General features: G+C 42.4%; 1 protein-coding gene across 3 annotated transcripts in view; it reads right to left on the bottom strand.

The window, feature by feature from the left end:
* The window catches only part of LOC111155241 (early B-cell factor 2), a 188,648-nt gene that overhangs the window by 23,857 nt on the left and 144,874 nt on the right, over positions 1-19,917 (bottom strand). For all 3 annotated transcript variants that reach the window (XM_022515354.1, XM_022515362.1, XM_022515356.1), the window contains 3 exons: positions 15,322-15,439; positions 13,684-13,814; positions 12,687-12,813 (listed from right to left, as the gene is read on the bottom strand). In XM_022515354.1, the coding sequence (XP_022371062.1) occupies positions 12,687-12,813; positions 13,684-13,814; positions 15,322-15,439 (376 nt within the window). The remainder of the gene's footprint in view (positions 1-12,686; positions 12,814-13,683; positions 13,815-15,321; positions 15,440-19,917) is intronic.

Genomic DNA, 19,917 nt, shown 5'->3' with positions numbered 1-19,917 from the left:
GTGTTTTAAAATGAGTAAGTAGACTAGGCATACTCATCTATTTCTGATGTTGAGTGTTTTTTGGAAGGCCCCCGCCAGACTTCATAGCACAAACAGTGGGATGGGAGGTGCACCCCAGATGAGAGGACAATGGTAAAAACAAGCTGTCATCTATACAGACAGGAAAAAAAAAAAAAATCTCATGTGTGTGCACACACGATTTCATTTAATCATGTGCTCTCTTGAAATACAAACCGTGAAGTCAAAACCATTTAGTCAATACCAAACCATAAGAAGGAAAGTCAGTCAATTCTTACAGTTTTCAGCCTTCAAAACATGGAGATGAGGTTGGACAACTTTGACTTTGGTTCCAAACTGACTTCCCAACTGGCCAGTTGCTTTTTGCATCCTACATATTCAGCCTCATGTTGAATCCCAGTTTCATTCCATCCACCCCCCCCCCACCTCCCTGGGTGTTCTCTGATATTTCAGGCCTGGTGTGAGCCAAGCAAACCTCAATTAGCTAATGAGGTGCCCAAGACCAGCACCAAGACTGCCTCTAAGGGCCGACCAGATCATTAACCACCATCATCAGTGTGAATTTACAACCTCTCCTACCACATGGGGGGGGGGTGCTGTGACGTGCTACCAAGCCCTTGGCTGACAGGGACCCAGAGAAGTGCTAACAAGGCAAAAACAGAGTAAATTAAAAATATGCTTCGATCTATAGGCTCTATTTATCTATGTCTTTCTTTAGTAACATAACATTAAGGTAAAAGGTCATATCCCCACTGAAATATAATTTATATTTACCTTTTATTAAATAATTATGGCATGGCATGAAGTTAAATATTACAGAAGCTAATCAAGGGGGAATTCAATAGAGAAAACTCAGACATGAGAATTTCGTCTTTGCTATACATAGAATGTCTTAATCCTCCACTGGGAGTCATTCGGGTTTGCTTAAGGAGTTTAATAATACACATTTCAACTGCCACAGAATCTAAATCCCATTTGGATCAGCCTTGGAAAAACTTTCATCAATACCTTGAGATTTCATAATATTTCTCCTGAGAGCCTGGATCTTATGTGTCATTTCTCATTTTGATTGCGGGTATAATATATGAGGTGACTTACATATCTTGGACCCAGCAAATAGATATAAAGTTTAAGCAATGTGTAAAGGTTTTATTTTATAAGTAAATAGTATTTAACTAAAAATATCTACTGGGAACTACTCATTAAAAAAAAAACTGGCTCGTGTTCAATATTAATTTTCCCAAGAGGCTGGTGAGATGTATAAATTCTATATGATTTTTTTTCCTTAAGAGGAGGCACAGAGACCAGATAACGCTTACTCTAGCTAACACCTCTACTTCTGTTTCCCAAAAATATAGGGGACACGGGCTAATATGAAAAGGGGACTCTTTGTTAGAATTCTGGTCAACCCTGAACAAAGACAGCATTGACATTGCAGGCAGGAGGTCATTTATGTCCTGACCAATTGGAGTACTCATCACAAAAATGGCAGCATCAAAGGCTGATCAAATTCCTTTGCAAAAATTTGAGATGAGACAAATAAGATGATGGAGTGAGGGAACATCTGAGTGATCAGTTGGATGGTTGCTCTGGGATTTTGGCCTGGATTTCAGCTTTTCACACTAGTAAGTCTCTAGTTGGAGCCTAGGATCATCATGGAGTCTATGGATGGCCATCAAGAGGCCAAGAAAATTCCAGAAGTCAGAGCCTGGCTGTATGTTTGCACATATGTACATTCATCTGCAGCAAAGGATCTTTACTTTCATCAGGTATGCATAAAGCCCATGGTCCCCTGAGGACCATGTGGGTCTAGCCCACAGAACCAGAGGATCTCTCCAGTCCTAACTTGAAATCTTATCCTTTCTAGTAATAAAGAAAACAATGGAAAAGGATCCTGCCTAAGAAAACTAAAATCTATATACTGTGACTGCCAGACAAACACTAGATCAGAAGATGGATTTTGATAAACAAGCAAAGGAGAAACGATGCATCAGGAATGCCTCTCTGTGTGGCTCTGGTCAAAGACAGTTACTCTGGTGGCAGGCCAGGAAGGTGTAGAGCAATCTAGCATTGGGAAGAATTCAGATATACAGACTCCAGCTCTTGCCTTCATGTTACTTCTGGGACTTCTCCATTCTGCTTTCCCCCCAGGATCCACGTCTTCAAAGAGCCTCGATTCTCCACATTGATTCCTGTGAGGTCTGCCTTCTTTGTGCTTTGATTAAGTTCCTCTGTCTCTCCCACCGCTTCCTCCCAATTTCATTGTCTAATTGTCTACCTTCTTCCCTACTGCTCTTGGGTCCAACTTCAGAGCCTATGTTCAATTAGCATTTTAATGCTCTCAGGTTATATTTTTTTGCAGCATCGGATAGTCAAAGGAGATAAAACTCGTCTGGCCTGGGATCTGCTTTACATCCCACCCCTGACTGACCATTCATCACCTTCAAGGCCTGGTGGACTTTGGTTTATCTCTCTGCAGAGACAAATAGTTGGGCTAAATGGCCTCTAAGATCCCTTGTGAGCTCTTGCATTATATGATTCTAAGACAATTACCTACTTGGCACAGTGAACTTCGAGAAGTGGAGATGGGTGGGGTTGAAACCACAGGCTGTTGAATTATGTTGTTGTTAACCTTTGCTACATTGAAATCTTTCCCTACATCCATTTATTTCAATGCAGCAAAAGTTCAGTGTCACCAATTAAAAAAAAAAAAGGACAAAGATAATATAGGAACACATTATTAAGAGGCGGCACCTACCTTTGTGGATACAGGAACAAGAACACGAAGTGAGAACCAGCAGTGCACAAGTGAAAGATTAGACGGAAGCTTTTGATATTTAATTTAAAATGAAATATTAATTTAATATTTAATTACGCTTTGGTTTCAAGAAAAACTGCAGCAGGAAGATGGATTGTTTGAAGAAGGGAGTAATATACATGGTTAAGGAGACAACTGTAAAAATTAAAGATAAATTTCAAGGGTAAATCTAAATGCCACAATGGAGCAGTTATGAATAAGCTCATGCTCTTGGTAATGTGTATTTAGAATATTATAGCTGAGAACCAGGCCATTAAGGGGCTGGGATGTCTCCGGTGAAACACCAGCCCCCTATACTGGGGCTTCCAATGGAGACATCATTCTTCAGACTCAGCCGGAGGATGGATCTGGATTTCACAAGAGGTGAGGGTAGAAGCGACCTCAGTAAAACTACAGGCTACCAGGAGGGCTGTTGAGTCAACCTGTTTCCAGTGTGAATGGGGAACGATTGTACTCAGGCCAGTTTTTGATGTTTGAATGGGGTATTTTTAACTCAAAATCAGATTCGTTTTTTAAATGGGATTTTTTTCAATCAGGGTAATGCTATAAGAAAAAAAGAAAGGAATGTGAAGTGGCTGGGCTATTAACATTTGCAGTCCTGCATGCACATCTGTGCACAGCAGCTTTATGCAAAGAAGACCCCACACCCCACACCGAGCCTTGGGAGCAAGACTGTTCAGGGTATGATCCGGGGGTTTGTGGAAAAATCTAGGCCTCCCATTTCTCCTCCAAACTGCTGCCTGTTCCTGGTCATTTTCTTATGAACCCTTTCTCCCAAATAATAAACAGGGGTGTAAAAAATAAATAAATAAATAAATAACAGGGGTGTGTAATCAAACGAATTCGCTTGTGCTAAAATAAAAGATAAGAAGTCCTCTGGGGAAGGAGGTTAGTTGACATGGATTCTTTGGTTTCTCAGTGTCTCCACTAGTTCTCATTTGTCAGCTTCTAAGGTCCACCACACACCTTGACAAGCAGCTCTTCCGTGTGCACCTGGGCTCACCTGGCCAAGTCAGCATCTCTTGCTCCTTTCTCAGGCTGCCCTGGCTTTCTTCATCACCGACAAAATCCTCATTTCTAACTAGATCCAGATATTAAGGGCACAGTGTGGTAGGTCTTTCAAGAAGCCTCTTACAGAAGGGGAGACATGCAAACACATCCACACTCCATCCAACGGTGATGAGGGCAAAGCCACCTAGAACTCAACCCAGGAACTGTATGCCTCTGCCAAATGCTGACAGTAGTGAACTAGACTTGTATTTTTTAATTTCTGTCCATAATGCACTTGCGTATCTATCATTTCATTTTCCCTGTAAGAGAAATACCTTCCTGTTTGTTCACTCAGAAAACCGAGGTGCAGAATGGTTAAGTGACTTGCAGGAATGTTGGGGCTCAAACCAAAGCCTCTAGTCTTGGTCATGATCTTCTACCCTGAGGCCGAGTTCTCTGTTAATAACAGAGTGGAGCTGGTACTCCTTTGCCTTCCGCAGGTTCAGTTACTCATGGACAGGAGAGTTTCTATGACTTCCAGGGAACCTGAGGCACTTCAGAAGTTCCCAGCCTATCACATAATAGAAACATCCCACTTTGCAATGTGGAGCACCAGGCAAAGCATCCTCTGAGCCCCTTCTGGGCTCACTGGCCAGGCCTGTTTCCTGTGCATTTCCTCAGAAGAACAACCAGAGAGCCAAGGCCATTGGCATTTGCAGGTAAAACTACTGGGTGAAGTCAAACAGATAGGCTTTGTTTAATTTCTCCTATGAAGCTACACGGGATTGGTAAGTAGCACAGATCAGTGGTGGAGAGAGCAGCTTTGGAAGTAGACCACTAGGATTACAACTAATTTGCTGACCTCAGGCCACAGGATTCTTATCTCTAAAGTTGAGATACTAAAAGAACCATCGCAGTGAGAAAAAGCAGTGATGACATGAGCTCATGAGACAGAGCCTGGCCCTACCTCCTCAAATAATGACAGGTGGGACTACTGAATTACTATCATCATTTTTTTTTTTTCTTACTAGTTCCACCTGATGACAGAACTTACAGGAGAGTTCTTAACCAACAATCAAATGTTTCAACCAGACTCTGCAAAGAGCCATAGGAATAATACTGAAAAGCTGTGGTCATCTACCCCCACACGCTCAGTGACCTGCCATGGCCACATACATCCTGGCTTTACACTGGTCTCGCGGGGTGGGGGGGGTACGGTGCACAGATTTTATCGTTATACACAATGGCCATTCCACCCCAAATGCATGCTCCAGACATTCTCTTCCTGCATTCTCAAAACAGCCAAGCAAGCCCGCACAGCCAATAACCATGAACCCACTGGGTGCCCCACCAGGATTATTTTTCTGCCCTGCTGGTTCTCTGTGGAGACGTGTTCGAGGAAAGCAGAGGACCCTCTCTCCTCGGCGCCCAGGCTGGCACATCTACCACCTCTAGGTCTCCAAGCAGACCTTTCCCAAGGTGCTATATTCTCACGTGGATCTCTCAGTGCTGAAGCAGCAAAGCCGCACTTTAGCAAACCATGGTTGGAGGAAAATAGACCTGCAAAGTCACACGTGTGAAGAAAATGTGTTGTTTTTCAGAGCCCTGATGTTGTTTATGCTGTACTTGGCAGCAACAGCCATGGGGACTGATTACTGCGTTTTGGCTAATTATACAGGTAAGTTACATTTAATAGGCTTGGGTTTATTGTGATGGTGTATCCTTGGAAACAGGAACAATCAATGGTTGGACCTTGGAGCCTCCTTTCCCACCTCTTGCCTTTTGAGTCTCCTTCTAGAAAGTTCCACTTAAGAAGAAATACTGCGCTCAGCATGGGATGACTCGGTCTCTTAGGAACGGCCGCATGTGCAGAGTGCTTTACCAGCCAGAACATCTCCACAACGGCCCAATGAGCAGGACTCAGGCTTCTCAAACTCCTTTCTTTGTTTAAAATACAGATTCTTAGACCCTCCCAAAAGAATATGATTTGGTATGTCCGGAATGGAGCCAAGCATGATTCTCATACTCGGCCAAATTGGGGAAACACCTATGGGTAATAGTATAATTAGTACCAGAGCTTTACAGATGAAGAAAATGAGGCTCGGTGAGGTTAGGTGACTTGTCAAAAGGACAAACAAGTCACTGATGCTCCTGCCATCATCTGAAAGCAGGTTTTCTGGCTGAGTCTGGTGAATCCTCCTCTCGGATGCCACCCTCCCGCTGGTGCTCACTCTGTCCCCACTAAAGCTCTCAAGACCTCTCAAGGTTTTCTTTTCCTCTGGAATCAAAATGATATTTTCCACCTGACCAATGGAGCAGAGTATTTTGTCTAGGCCTATGGTGGTTTCTGATACACTATCCTGCAGTTGAGCACGTTCTGAGGCTCAGAATCTGTGGCTCAGGCAGGCTGGACCCCCACAAGCTCTCTGCTCATCCCCCTCGCCCCACCCCCCAGGAAAGAGAAGGCCGGGATTCTCCAGGCTCCGGAAAGGTAGGCCTCAGCTCTAAGAAAAGCCCCACCTCCAGTCACCTAGGGAAGCCACTGCCTTTCCAGCTATTGGACTAAGATTCCCAATGGGTTATAAAGTGGCTTTCCATGCCGGTTGCTTCTCCTTGAGTGGGCCAGACTAGAAATCACCAATCCATTTCCTCTAGTACCTGGGCCCCTCCCTGAGTAACATTTGCCAGGTGTCTCTACCAACCTGAGTTGCATTTGGCTCAGTAGCCTCAGGTGGAAGTTTCCAGAGGGAGTGACCAGCCTCCCAAGCCATCGTGGACAGTGTTTGTATTTTTATTTTCTTCTCTGCTTGTGAAAGAATGTATAACTTATCCCCACCCACCTCACCCTTAACTGCCTCCCATGGTCCTTCCTTCTCCAAAGCAATCTTCAGGAAGGAGCTTCACTGCTTCCTTGGCTAGAAATACTCTTTCTGTACCTAAAGAATCAAGTTTACCAATGTATGCTGTTTCAGTATTTCAATATGTGGGACACTAATTTTTTACACCACATTTTCTTTCATTATTAATTAATTTTTTCAGAAAATAATACATATAAGTAAACAAAGTTTAAACAACAAATATTAATACCAACATCTAGAAGCCACCATTGGTAGTGCCTTCATATGCAGGTTTCTATATCTTGGAGATTTGGAGATTTTCATTTGTTAAAAAAGAAAATCTTTGCCAACTTAATGGGGGGGAAATGTCATCCTGTAGTTGTCTTAATTTGCATGTATTTGTTTATTGATGTGATTGGGATTTTAAAAAATGTTTACTGTTAAATTCCCTACTGAATTAACTCCTGATATTCCTTGCTAGCTTTTAATTTACATACTTCTTTTTCTTTTTAATTTGTGAGATATCTAACATTCACCTCTTTATCCGCAATGCATAACTTAGTTGTTGACAAATATAGGCATAAAATAAGCTTTTACTGAACAAATGAGTGAATCTCTTTACGCGTAAGACAATATGTCACATGTAATGAATATGTTCTCACTTTGTCCTTTTCCTTTTGATTTAATGACCATCACCTCAAGATGCAAAAATTTTCTTTTTACATAATCATAGATTTATGTTGGATGGTTTCCTTGGGGTCAAGGTTAGCAAGGCTCCAGATTGTAATAACAATATTTTGCAAATGTGTACATTGCAATGTATACATTAAAAGACTTAATTCAAATGTTTTAGTTTATAATATAAAATCAGCTAACTTTTTTTTGTTGATACTTAGCTAGTTGATCTAATACCATTTGTTAAACATTCCATCTTTTCCACATTGACTGGGATGGCTTCTCACCTATACACATGCTTAGGTATTTATACCATTAATGTGTATGAGACCTGCTTATTTTTAAATGTTCTCTTCCATTGTATAACATTTCTACATGTACCTCCAAAGCCCCATATTCTTCTAATTACTCAAAATAGCTTTAAGTCTGGTAGGGCATGGCCCTCTCATTTTTCAGAATGAGGGGTCCTATTTTAACACCTTTATTTTTCCAGGTGAACTCTTGTAAATTTTCCCCAAACATTTTGTTGGTACTTTGATTGGCATTGTGTTAAATTTATGCATTAATTGACATCTTTACACTATTAAATCTTCCCATCTCTCCACCAGCTGGAAGTATTTTGTCCTTCCTCTGAACTCCCCTAGCAATTTATACCTTTTTAAAAATCACTTTCTACCCTATACCCACCCAATTTTTCAAACCTGAAACCTGAGAGGCATCTCCTCCCCTTCCTCCCCCAACCTTCACCCCATCCAATCAATCATCAAGTGCTACCAATGCAACAGCCTAGATTCCATCCCCTTCTGCCTGTCCCCACTACCGGTATTCTAGTCCAAGATGCCATCATTTCTGGCTGAGGACACCACACTGGCCTCTGACTGACCTCCTTGAATCCACCCTGGCTTCCAAGGCCATTCTCTATAATTCAACCAGAATGACCTTTTAAAAGGCAAATCTGATCATTGCACTCCCCAGCTTTAAAATATTCCAATAGCCCCCCACGGCTCTTAGGGTAGAGCCAAACAAGCAGGTCCCAACCCTCTCTTCCAGCTTGAGACCAACCGTTCTTTAACTCATTTTTTTCTTCCCTCTTCATAGTAGCCATCATATATATCCCATGTCCTTTCTTACCCCAGGGCCTTTGCACATTCTGTCTCTTGTGTTTGCACTATTCTTGGCCTTCCCCATTATCTTAGTTTAAGAAGGTTCAATTTCCCAGGTGTATATTCCCAGCATCTTGTACAACTTCATTTTAGTACTCATCACATTTGTAATTACTTGTTCAAGTTTCCATGGTAATAACTCTAATAGTAGAAGTTTCCATGCTGGTTACCCTGATAGTAATCATAAGAATATTTTTAATAATAAATACCCTTGAATAGTAAGATCCAGTCATTGTCTATCCCAAGTACTTACATGAAGAGGTGCTCTAGACTTGGCTTCTGCCAGCTTGTGACAGCAGGTTGTTAATAGTTCAGAAATTTTGTGAGCCAGCTCATGTCATACTGGTAACTTGAAATCAGCCATAGTCAGAGTATTTGCACCATGGAAATCAGCAAATACCACCAATCCTCCCACTTCCTCCCCACCGCTTTTCCCTGGAGAGCCAAACACCACTGTTGGTATGCACGATATTATTTAGTCTCACCATAGTTCTGTGAGATAGATGGCCCATTGTATAGATGGGGAAACTAAGAAGTTAAGTCACTTACACGAGATTTAAGAACTAGAGGCATCCAAGAAGCCCAAACCTTGAGCCTAAGTAGTTCATCTTTACATCACTATACCATAATGAAGAAAGGATCCTGCTGGTCTGACTCATCTACAGTGTTCCCAGCACACAGCACAGAGCTGAGCATGGTGGGTGGGCTCAGCTGACATTTGCTTCATGAATAAGTCAATAAAATTTCAGCACATCAGGAAAACAGAGCTATTTGCTGACAATAATTGCTAAATAAGAGATACCAGGCAGGATGGCCAAAGACCTGAGTCCTTGTTCTAATTCCATCTTGATTTCAATGGACAATTGTGAACAAGTTGCTTCTGCCTGGGTCTTAGTTCTCCCATCTGCAAAAGAGGGAGTTTGATCAGGTGATCTCCAATGTCTCACCATCTCTATAATTCTTTGAATTTACAAGTAGCATGATATCTATTATTTTCATGGTTAATGGAAAAAAGTGGGCTCCCCTTTCAGCAGACACTTTGTTTCTACAAACTGTGGATCATGGCCTCCTGTGTTCTGTGTGGCAAATTCCCACTTTGCTGTAGAAATGTCACCCTTTTGTCCCCTCCTCCAGAAAGCCGTCACTGAGTCCCTAAAGTCAGCCACTCCTTGCTCAGTGCTTCTTGCATTTATAACTCTTATGGGACTTAATCCAATTATCATAATCTCCAGGTGTCTATTTCCCCTTCTAGAACTGTAAGCTGCTAGAGGCATACTGAAATTACTGATTTTGTGCCTTGAGCATAATTTAGAACTGATGTTTGTTGAATGAATAGATCAAGTACACTGATACGTGGGTCCTGCCCTCAGAGATTCAGAGCTGCTTGGTCTGGAGCCCAGGTGTTGGTGATTTAAGTGCAGCCAAGGGTGAGGACCTCTTCTGCAGAGAGAGTTTTCACATGTATACACACATGTGCATGCACGTGCACACAACACCAGGCTCCACACGTCCACAGCCTCACTGAGTATCTTTCATTACTTTAGAAGAGAGTTGAGGATTGGTTGCAACCTGGTTTGTCCTACCTGTCTCCTCACAGGCCAGATGGTCATCCATATACAGTGGATAGATAAAACAGAGATGCCAGAGCCCTAGATGTGGAAGTTATCCCAAAGTGAGACCCATTCCTCACCTAACCTCAGGGACAGCCCGCACTCCTGCATTCCTCCTACCCTACCAGCCACTTCTTCTCAGTCACCTTCATTGGCTCCTCCTGTCACCCTGAGCCCTACATCCTGGAGCTCCTGAGGTGTCATCTCGAGACTTCTTCCATCCTGTAGTGCCACTCTCTTCTGAGGCCATCTCCTCCAGCCCTGTGGCTTCAGATCTTGTCTGGATGCTGATTGCTCCCTTATTCAACATCCTCAGTGTCTTCCCATCCAAACCCCTTGCCCTACCTGCCTTTCCTACCTCATCTCCCACTGATCTCCTCCCCACCAGCACCACTCTGGCCAGAGGTATTCATGCTCTTTCCTGATGATGCTGGGCTTATTCCCACCTCTCAGGCTATAATCAGTTCTCTGCCTGGGACACTCAACCCCAATTCATTGACAGTCAGTCTATTCTAGAGAACACTGGTGAACCAAAGAGAAACACAACCCTGGAGAGTTCCAGGCACAGAAGGAAGACAACGTGAATGCAGAGGAGAAAAGGTCAGAAAGATATGGAGGCAGGGGGACAGATTTCCACGCCTGTAATATGGGTCTCCATTCAGTGCCCCTTCCTCAGAGACCCTCCCTGACCACTGCACCCAAAGCCCTCCCTCATTCTCTATCCCTTACTTATTACTGTTGAAATTATATCATCTATTTTCTGTGTCATCTGTCTTCCCCTCTAGAAAATAAGTTTTATCAAGACGAGGGATTTTATCTCGCCCATTTCTAAATCTCAGAGCCTAGAGTTTTGCCAGCCCATGGTACTAGGCATATCATAAATACTCATTTAAATGAATGAATAAACTATGTCCCTTTGGGGGGGATTACAATGATTACAATGGCATCTTCCATAGAAACACACGCACTATAACCCAACCAAGATGCATCTATCTCAAGAGAGAAAGTTCAAAGATGAAATTTTAAATAAATATACCTAAAAATTACCCTCCTCATCTACCCTCAGTGATATCTATCCAGGCATTTACACATAAACAAGAAGGGGAGGCTGGATCCAAACGAGAGAAGACACTATAAAATATTATTAGAATTTCATAGTGTCCCTGATATATTTTCTAAGTTTATATATTTCCTTGTCCATAGCCCTCATTTTCTCCTTCAAAGTACAATGTCCTAGTTGATCCTCCCATCTTCAATCATTATCCTGACTAATTCAATCTTTATATCAATAGCATTTGTGTTTGTTACGAGAACCCCTTTGAGTTACTCTCCATTGCATGGAAACACTTGATGTCGTCTTACGAATCAAGTCTCATTCCCATACTAGGCTTTGTGGTGTGGTTTTTTCTTTTTTTTCATTTTTTAAAACTGTGGTAAAACACACATGACAATAGTTACCATCCAAAGCCATTTCTAAGTGTATAGTTTAGTTAGTACCTTCACACTGTGCAACCAATCTCCAGAACTTCTCATCTTGCAAAACTGAAACTCTATTCCCATTAAACAACACTCCCATTCTCCCTACCCCAACACCTGAGCACCACCATTTGATGTACCATCTCTGAATTTGACCATTCTAGGTACCCTATAGGGCTTTTAGGCTGTTTTATGTTTTCCTTCCCTCCCATTCTTCACTCATGTGGGCTGAGTTGTGGTCTAAGTTCTACCCAAGTACATTGCCACAGCTGTAAACCAGCCCTCTCTCCTTCAGACACATGCTCACCTTACCCACTGGGCTCTAGCACATGAGATTCCCATAGTTGGGACATTCTTCCTTCTTCTTCAACTATTCAAATCCTCCCCACCCCTAGAAATAATTTTTGATTTCCATCTCCTCCTTGAAAACCCTTCTGTCTACCCTAGTCCACACTAAACTCTGTCTTTCTGTAACTCATATTCCATTCATTGGAAACAGGAAACATTTTGAATATTCTAATTCCCCAGCTGTTCTGTGCAATATACCATTGCCTCTAAAAAATTTCTACATTTCCAAATAGGGACCGTGTCTCATAAGTCATTATACCTTCCACCTAGAAAAAGTAGATATTCAACAAATTTTAAACAAATAATCAACAAAATTCAACAAAAATTGAAATCATAGATAATTCCTACTTTCATAAAATTTTAAAGCAATTTGAATCACTCTGCAGCACCACTGGGCAATTTTTACGGATCCTTTTCAAGAAAATTCAGTGATATCTGGCAACTTGGTCTAATTTTTTATCTGATCGCTTAGATAAAAGTCTGTTCTAGCATGGTTCTAGCCGAGTCAAATTTATAAAGATGCACTCATGAAATGAGCTCCCATGATCATCTCCCATTCAGAAATTGATTGCATAAAATAAAATTTAAAACCAAGTCTACACTTCTCCCATTCAATGCCTATCATTCAGTCCATTCTTCCCACACTAGTAAAAAGACCTAGAAAGGTAAAATCATTATAAAGCGGAGACACTGGGAAGTAGAGCAAAGGTGAACCAGGAGCCTGTCTCCCTTGGATCATTTTCTCACCCACCTGTGTAAATGAACCTCCCTGGAGCTCCTTTGCAGAACTGTTTGGATTTATAAGATAATGTCACTTCCACTACTCCAGGGATGTGCCGAGGAGGGGTCTGCACTCTGATGGCATGAGGAGTTATTAGCTGAGGAATGAACAGGCAGAGAAATAAAATACCTCTTATACAAGTTATCACTGAGGCTACAGAGGACAGGAGCATCTCTAACGACAACCCCCCCACCACCTGGGACAAACTGGCTGTACCCATGGCACCAAAGGCCCTGTCCCTCTCTCTCACATTTCTCCCTCCCACTCTGGAATTTCCTCGCAACTTAACCTGTCTAGATCCTTGCCTTCCCAACAGCCCAAGACTTCCCCCACCTCCAGGACCCATCCCTATATTCACTCCCTCCCTGTTTCCTACACTGCTACTCTCTCATGTAGTGACTGTTACTTTTCTTTTTGTAATGTCTTGTTGGTTTTCTCATTATGAAACTAGAACATATGCACCTTACAAAATTAGGAAATTACAGAAAAATATGAAGAAAAATATTAGCCTTGTGTAACCCAGAGATGGCCATTGTTAATTCTGGTGAGTTTCCAAGACTTTTCTGTGGATGGCTGTTATATAATGAGATTTTATATCTGTAGACACCATTGTCCTGATTTTTTTTTTCACTAAGCACGATAGCATAAATATATTCTCCTGTGCCATTAGAACTTTTTCAAAACCAAATTTTTAATGGTGGAATTGAACCATTCTCCTATTATTCAATATTTAGGCTGTTTCTAATTTTTCACAATTATAAACAGTGGTGCAATAAATATTTATCTTTTTAAGGGATCCATGCCTACAATAAAGTGTAGTTTACATGTCTTAATTCTTGGTGCCTTGCTCATAGTAGGTACTCAGTAATGTGCATTCATGTCACTGATGCTCCAGGAATTACATTTCCCCAAATCAAAACCATCTTTGGGCCAAAGAAAATCAGGGAAGCAAGTAGCCTTTGCCTACCTCACTCCATACAAGCATGGTCCCAAACACCACTTGGAGGCCATCAAAGAAGTTGTCTCCAATGATGATGACCATGGCTCCTCCTGTGGTCCAGCCTTCACTTGGGCTAATGGCTTTGATGCAGGGGGTAGCTAAGAAGATAGAAAAGAAAAAGTCAAGGCTGTCCTTTGATGGTTGAAATCTGAAGTTTTGGGGATTGGCTGCTCTTGGAAGCTGTTGGTTATTCCAGGTTCAAGTCGAGCTTTGCTGACTTGCCATCATTCCCTAATTGGTTGTTGGTTTTCACCAGGTCATTAAAGCCTAATGAGTTGACCACTATGTATGAAAACGTGGAACACTTAACTAATTGTGCAAGGAGTGTTTTTAAAACTGTGTTGTTTTTCCCCATATTTTTATAAGTTGATTACACTGGAAATGTGTAAATCCCTTTTCTCTCCCCACCTCCTCTGCCCCAAGACATTAAGATTTACAAGGCCTGCTAATGTGCTAGAGAGAAGGAGAAAGCAAAATCTATCATAGTTGGGGGTTTTTTCAACTCTATCAAGAGACAATTTCTAATCACTTTCCTAACTTTGTAGGACAGATTTAGCCCCCCCTCTTCTTCCATATGTTCAAGGCCTCTGGACTTTGCATCCCAACAGGAACCCAATATGGTTTTCAGGCCATAACTAAAGTCAATCCATCACTCCATTTCCAAAGTTGACAGGGTCAAAGGTGGAGGAGAACTTTGGCAGGACTCCAAAAACATGAGCCCCCTTTGAACAGCCAGTCAATCACATCCAATCAGTCAAAAGAAACTGGATGGGTTCCTAGTTCTGAACCCTGGGATTTTCTTCTCCCCTTTCAGTGCCCACTGTGGGAGAATTAACACCACTCCAAATTCTTTACTGATTCAATCATTTTCTTTCAGTTCATTAATTCCTATTTAAATTGATACAAGACACATTTTAAGGGCCAAGCCGAGCTGGGAGCTGGTGGGCAGTATACAGCAAAACATCACACTAAAATAGTAGCCTAGGTTAGCCATTCACCCTATATTATAAAGCCTTACTACCCCAGTGAGTTGGGGAGTGTAAAAGATGGAATTTACTCAGGTATTTGTCAGTTATCTTCCTTGATATGCATTAATTTTCTGGACAACTTGAAGTTGAACAGTTACCAGTATTTCTGACGACTTTAATGTGCATGGAAAAGTACCCAGAGCAGATCACGATTTCTTCTTGTCCAAGCAAACAAAAATCAATTAGTGTCAATTTCATTCTGCACATTGTTTTGTTCCGGCCACAATCTGTTTAAGGGCACATCTGACACTTATTCATACACGTCTGCCCTGTAATGTTCCTGTTTAACTAAGATGTCATAGGCCTAGGTTTGCCTCAATGCCCGTCGAGCAAAAAGAAAAACACAGGACTGGAGGGCAGAGGCAGGGATGCACAGAGGCCGGAGTGCCGGCTGGGAGGCATGCGGGGTTGCAACAGAACAGGCAGGAGTCAGTGTTTACAACTTCACTTAAAACCCACATGATCTTGTGTACTTTCTCCATGCCCGCCCAGAGAGAAATTTAAAATTCAAACCAAGACCATGGTGGGGACCTTGACTTGTTGGCCCATTCTCAGCCCAGATGACAGGCAGCCTCACCTTCTGATGGGTCCAGCCTTCTTGCTCGCCGGCCATGCTTGGAGTTGTTATGAACAAACATGTTGTCGGAAACAGCCAGCACATGTCCATCCACGTTCACCGTTGTTGACAACACAACCTGCATATTTAAAGTAAAAAATTGGCAGGGGGCGGGGGGAGTTAGCTGTACATAATGTAGGAAAAGTCGCAGTCTACTGTCTTGCCAGACTTCCCTATGGCTAATAAGAGATGAAACAGAATCTTGGGCCAGGGCCATGCCCTCGGCATCTCATCAGGTCATCCTCCCCCTGTGATTATGGCCGAACTTCCTGGAAAAAGAGGCCACACTTCACTCGGACGCTGTTACTTATTTGAGTTCAAGGCATGCCCTGATGATGGAGTGGGGCAACTGGCCATCTGCCTGCTGGTTCTAAAAACCTCATTCTCTCTTACAAGACCTGGACAATCCATTCCCAGCTGACCCTAGAGCTGTGGTCACGCCAAGGAGCCAACTGTATGCACTCAGGAAGGGAAGACCGCAACACCAGCTGGGAGGACATGTCTCCCACTTGGGAATGGGTTCTCGCACTTCTAATGCCTGCTGAAGTCATGCTGGGCACAGAGATGGGTCTGAGGAGCCATTGGTGGGTTGTCCCCACCCACTAGAGAGCAGTGGCAGAGAAGCTCCGATTTCTGGTGAGGAGATGAATTTGCTGGAATTCGGTGTTGAAAGTGTAGGATATTTAGTAATCTAGGCAGAGAAAAGGGAAGAGATGGGTGTGGGGCAGTGGAAGAACGTGGATTGGGAGTCAGAGAGAACTAAAAACACCACAACTGCTGTTTTGCCACCCGGTAACGTGAGACAAATTACCTCACCTTTTCTAATCTCCATTTTTCGCATGTGTAAAACGTAATCAACAATGACTATCTCCAGGGCTCAATAAATAAACTAAGGATAAAATAGGATATTACATGTAAAGCCCTAGGTGCAGGGCCTGGCGCATGCCACATGGAGATGAGTTCCCCCCTAATTGCCTCCCCTCTGCCTTGTTTGGCCTGTCACCAGGACAGGTGACATTACTCATTGAGCCCCTTCCGTAGTGTAAGCTCTGAGCGAGGCTCTGGAAAGGCAGACACACAGGCTGGATACCAGAAGTTACAAGGCTGCGCCCCTATCCTCAGAGAGCTCGCTTTTGGGTGATCAAGTAGAGTTCGACGTGTATGTTGTAGTTCCAAGAGGCAGAGGTCAGGAAAGGCCAGAGCAGTTGGGAAAGTATAGAAGAGGTGGGTGGACTTGAGTGCACCCACTACCTACTTGACCCAGGAAGATGGGCTGTCTTAGACATGAGTCTGTGTCTGTTATGCATGTAATTTTTTTAGAGGAAATAACTTGTTATATACATTTTCATACACACACATACACACCCCTCTGGAGGAAAGGCATTGAATAGGTACGTAATGAAGAGCTGTATTTAAAAATGATTCTTCCTGTCTACTCCCAAATTAAATTTGCTGATATTCTACTTATAATTTTTCTGCCACCCCTTCCTTCTCATTAAATGAAGGTGAGGGGAACCTCGGTTCTACTTTATCTCTAATGTGAAGTAAGATTCATTAGATGGCATTTAAAATTTTCAACTGTGAGTAATTTCAAGCAAACAAAGTGAATGGGGTAGTATAATAAATCCATCCTTTTTTTTTAGGTGAAGTTTACATACACTGAAATGCACGAATCGTAGCTGCACAGTTTTGACAGGTACGTCCAGGTAAGACAGACATCAGGGTACAGAACATTTCCATCTCCCCAGAAAGTTATCCTGTGTCCCTTTTCAGTCAATCCTCCCCACTCCCTAACCCCCACCCCAAGGAAACCCTTCTGAATTTTTTATTTTTTACCTTCAATGGAGTTTTAGATGGTAGCTTTTAATTTTTTAAAATACATATTTTAATATATTAGAGGTTCAGGGGAACCCTTAAAAGCATGAGTCCCCAAAATATTTCACCTAACCTTGGTCCCATGGGCATGAGAGTAGCATACAGGAATTTTCCACAGACATCAGCGGGTTTCAATCATTCATCCCAAAAGCATTCACTGAACTCCCACAACATGTTGGGTATTATATCAGGCCCTGGAGATTCAAAGATGACAGAACGTGTTCCCAGTCAGCTATGTGTCTCTCCCATATTTCCGTTCCTCTCCTGTGAATACACTACAGGTATGGTGTCCCCACCTCTCTGTGACATCAAAAGGAACTTAACGGAATCTCCATTGTCATTCAGAAAATGATTGTCAATAGCCCATAATTCAGGGGTGCACCCTGTCTAGCTCTGGATCTGGATTGTCCCATGTCAACATGTTCAGAGTCTGGGGAAAATGCTTTCAGAAATTTCCTATCGTACGGAGGCCACCATAAGATGTAGACGTCTGTCGCTGTCCACGAGTGCTTGGAGGCCCAAGGCCTTGTCAGGGCAAGCACAAGATGGCATCATAGTCAAAGGAAGAGAGAAGCCAAGGCTCCTGGCATGGGATTAAGAGGAGTATGAGGGTTGAAGGCATTCACCTTGGCATGCGCTTACCCTCTGAAAATAACAGGAGAAGGTGGAGAAACAAGAGGAATCAGGTAACTTTTATGAATTGTGTGTGAATGGATTGACGTAGCTGCCATCTCCAGAAAGCCTAGAAACAAGAGGGCGCTTCAGGCTTTAATTGCTAATGAGCTGTGCTAGGCACAGGGAGGGGAACCCCAGTCTGTCTGAGGATTATGGGGAGAGAGAGAGCATTCTCTCTGAGACCATTTTAATTCATTCCACAAGCTTCTTGTCATACTGTACTTTCGTGCTCCTCATGCATTCCTGCCACAAAATATGGGGCTTTCTCGAGCCAGCTGATTTCATCATTGTCCATTTGGGTGGAGTGAGATTCGGTTCCAAAGTGAACATTTCCCGAATGACATACCCTGATGGTTCAGATGCACTTCATTATTTTCTATTAACAATGGAAATAAATTTTAATCTCTTGCTGGCTAGCGCTGGCCTCTCATGACAGCAAGGGAATTAACCTGAATTATTTCAGTGTCTGCAAAATTTATTACAAGATTTTAAATTATGTCCAAATGTATGTGCGTGTGTGTGTATATATATAGATACAAGGCAAGTTCCCATTTTTAATATTTCAAATATCTTGGGCTGTGGGATATCTAGAAGAGTCTGTCAATTAAAGGGAACTGGGAAAACGTACAGAATTTAATCCTCCAACTTCAGCATGCAAAACAGGACATGTTTGCTCATTGTTTTTATACACACACGCACACACACACACACACAAATACTGATTTTTACATACATCCACTCTCCTTCTGGAAGAAAATGAACTACATTATGGAGGTGAAGATACATTTGGTCCATTCAAAGCTTTGAATTTAACTTCCTTCCCTGTTTTCTGATGAATGATGACAACACTGATATTATTCTATTCAGACAAGTTAAAGTTTCTGAATGTTTGGGGACTAAAGGAAGTGGAATGTGCATTCCAGCGTCGTCTCACTCCCAGGCCTTCCCTTTCCACAAGCCAACTTCTTTCCCCTAGTGAGTATTTCCTGGGTCATGAAGGCTGACCTTTTCCATCTGGAATCAATCAGTCAACCCCTGACAACTTCCTGAAACACCTCACTCCATTTCCTGTTCTCCCCCCTTCTCTCTTTTCCCCTGGTTTGCTTCACTCTTCAAAACTGCAGGCCACAGCAGCTTAATGTTAGAGGGTCAGACACAGTTAGACTCCAAAACACTACACAAGGACACCTTTGACCTTCAAAAATCTTTACATCTTAGCTAAACAAATCAAGGTCAACATTTCTTACCATTACCTTGTTAACTATTTGTATGCATCTTTGCCAACGATCTTCTGATCATATAACCATCAGTACCACTTGCTCTCCTGAGCTCATGAGCTGATCTGTTTTCAAGGTAGCAAATTTAGTCTTGACAAAGGGTGCCGTCTTGGAGGTAGCCAAAACTAGAAGTCACGGGCTTTATAACAAACATATGGAGTATATTGCCGACAAAGGAACTTCTATGTCTCATCAGTGTCTCCTATCACCTAAACCTGATACCTGGTCTTTTCTAAAGCTGTCAGCCTCTCTTGGCACTGCCATTCTGCTGGCATGGCCCAAAAGAATGCCAATTATGAATACAGATGTCTATAATTTGTGTGGGACTGACCCCCAGTTTTTGCTGCTGACGCTGTGACAGCTTTCATTTGTTTCTCATAGTTGGTGTATCTGTATTTTAGCTCAAAGCTCCGAAGGGAAAGCCTGCAGGTCAGAAACCCAAGCTACCATAGATTACAGCTCTCCTCGACTGAGATATTTCAACACAAAAGCAATAACCCGTGATACTCATGCAAATATTTTTTATGACACGGCACTTTAAAAAGACAAAATTCTGAGAGAGAGAAGTAGGGATCCATTGAAATTGCTTGCATTTTTTAAGTGGAAGTAGTTTTTCCAATTTTTGCGATTCCTTATTTTGCTTCGTGTGATCTCGAATTTTTAGTGAGTTTTCACACAGAGCAACTGGAGAGTGGCAGTGTAGGTTCCATTCTGAATCATTCGATTAAAT

The sequence above is a fragment of the Enhydra lutris genome, unplaced genomic scaffold, assembly GCF_002288905.1.
Source record: "Enhydra lutris kenyoni isolate GAN:26980312 unplaced genomic scaffold, ASM228890v2 scaffoldscaffold3, whole genome shotgun sequence".
NCBI lineage: Eukaryota > Metazoa > Chordata > Mammalia > Carnivora > Mustelidae > Enhydra > Enhydra lutris.
Note: the sequence above shows the minus strand (reverse complement) of the source record. Positions and strands in the feature narration are given on the sequence as shown.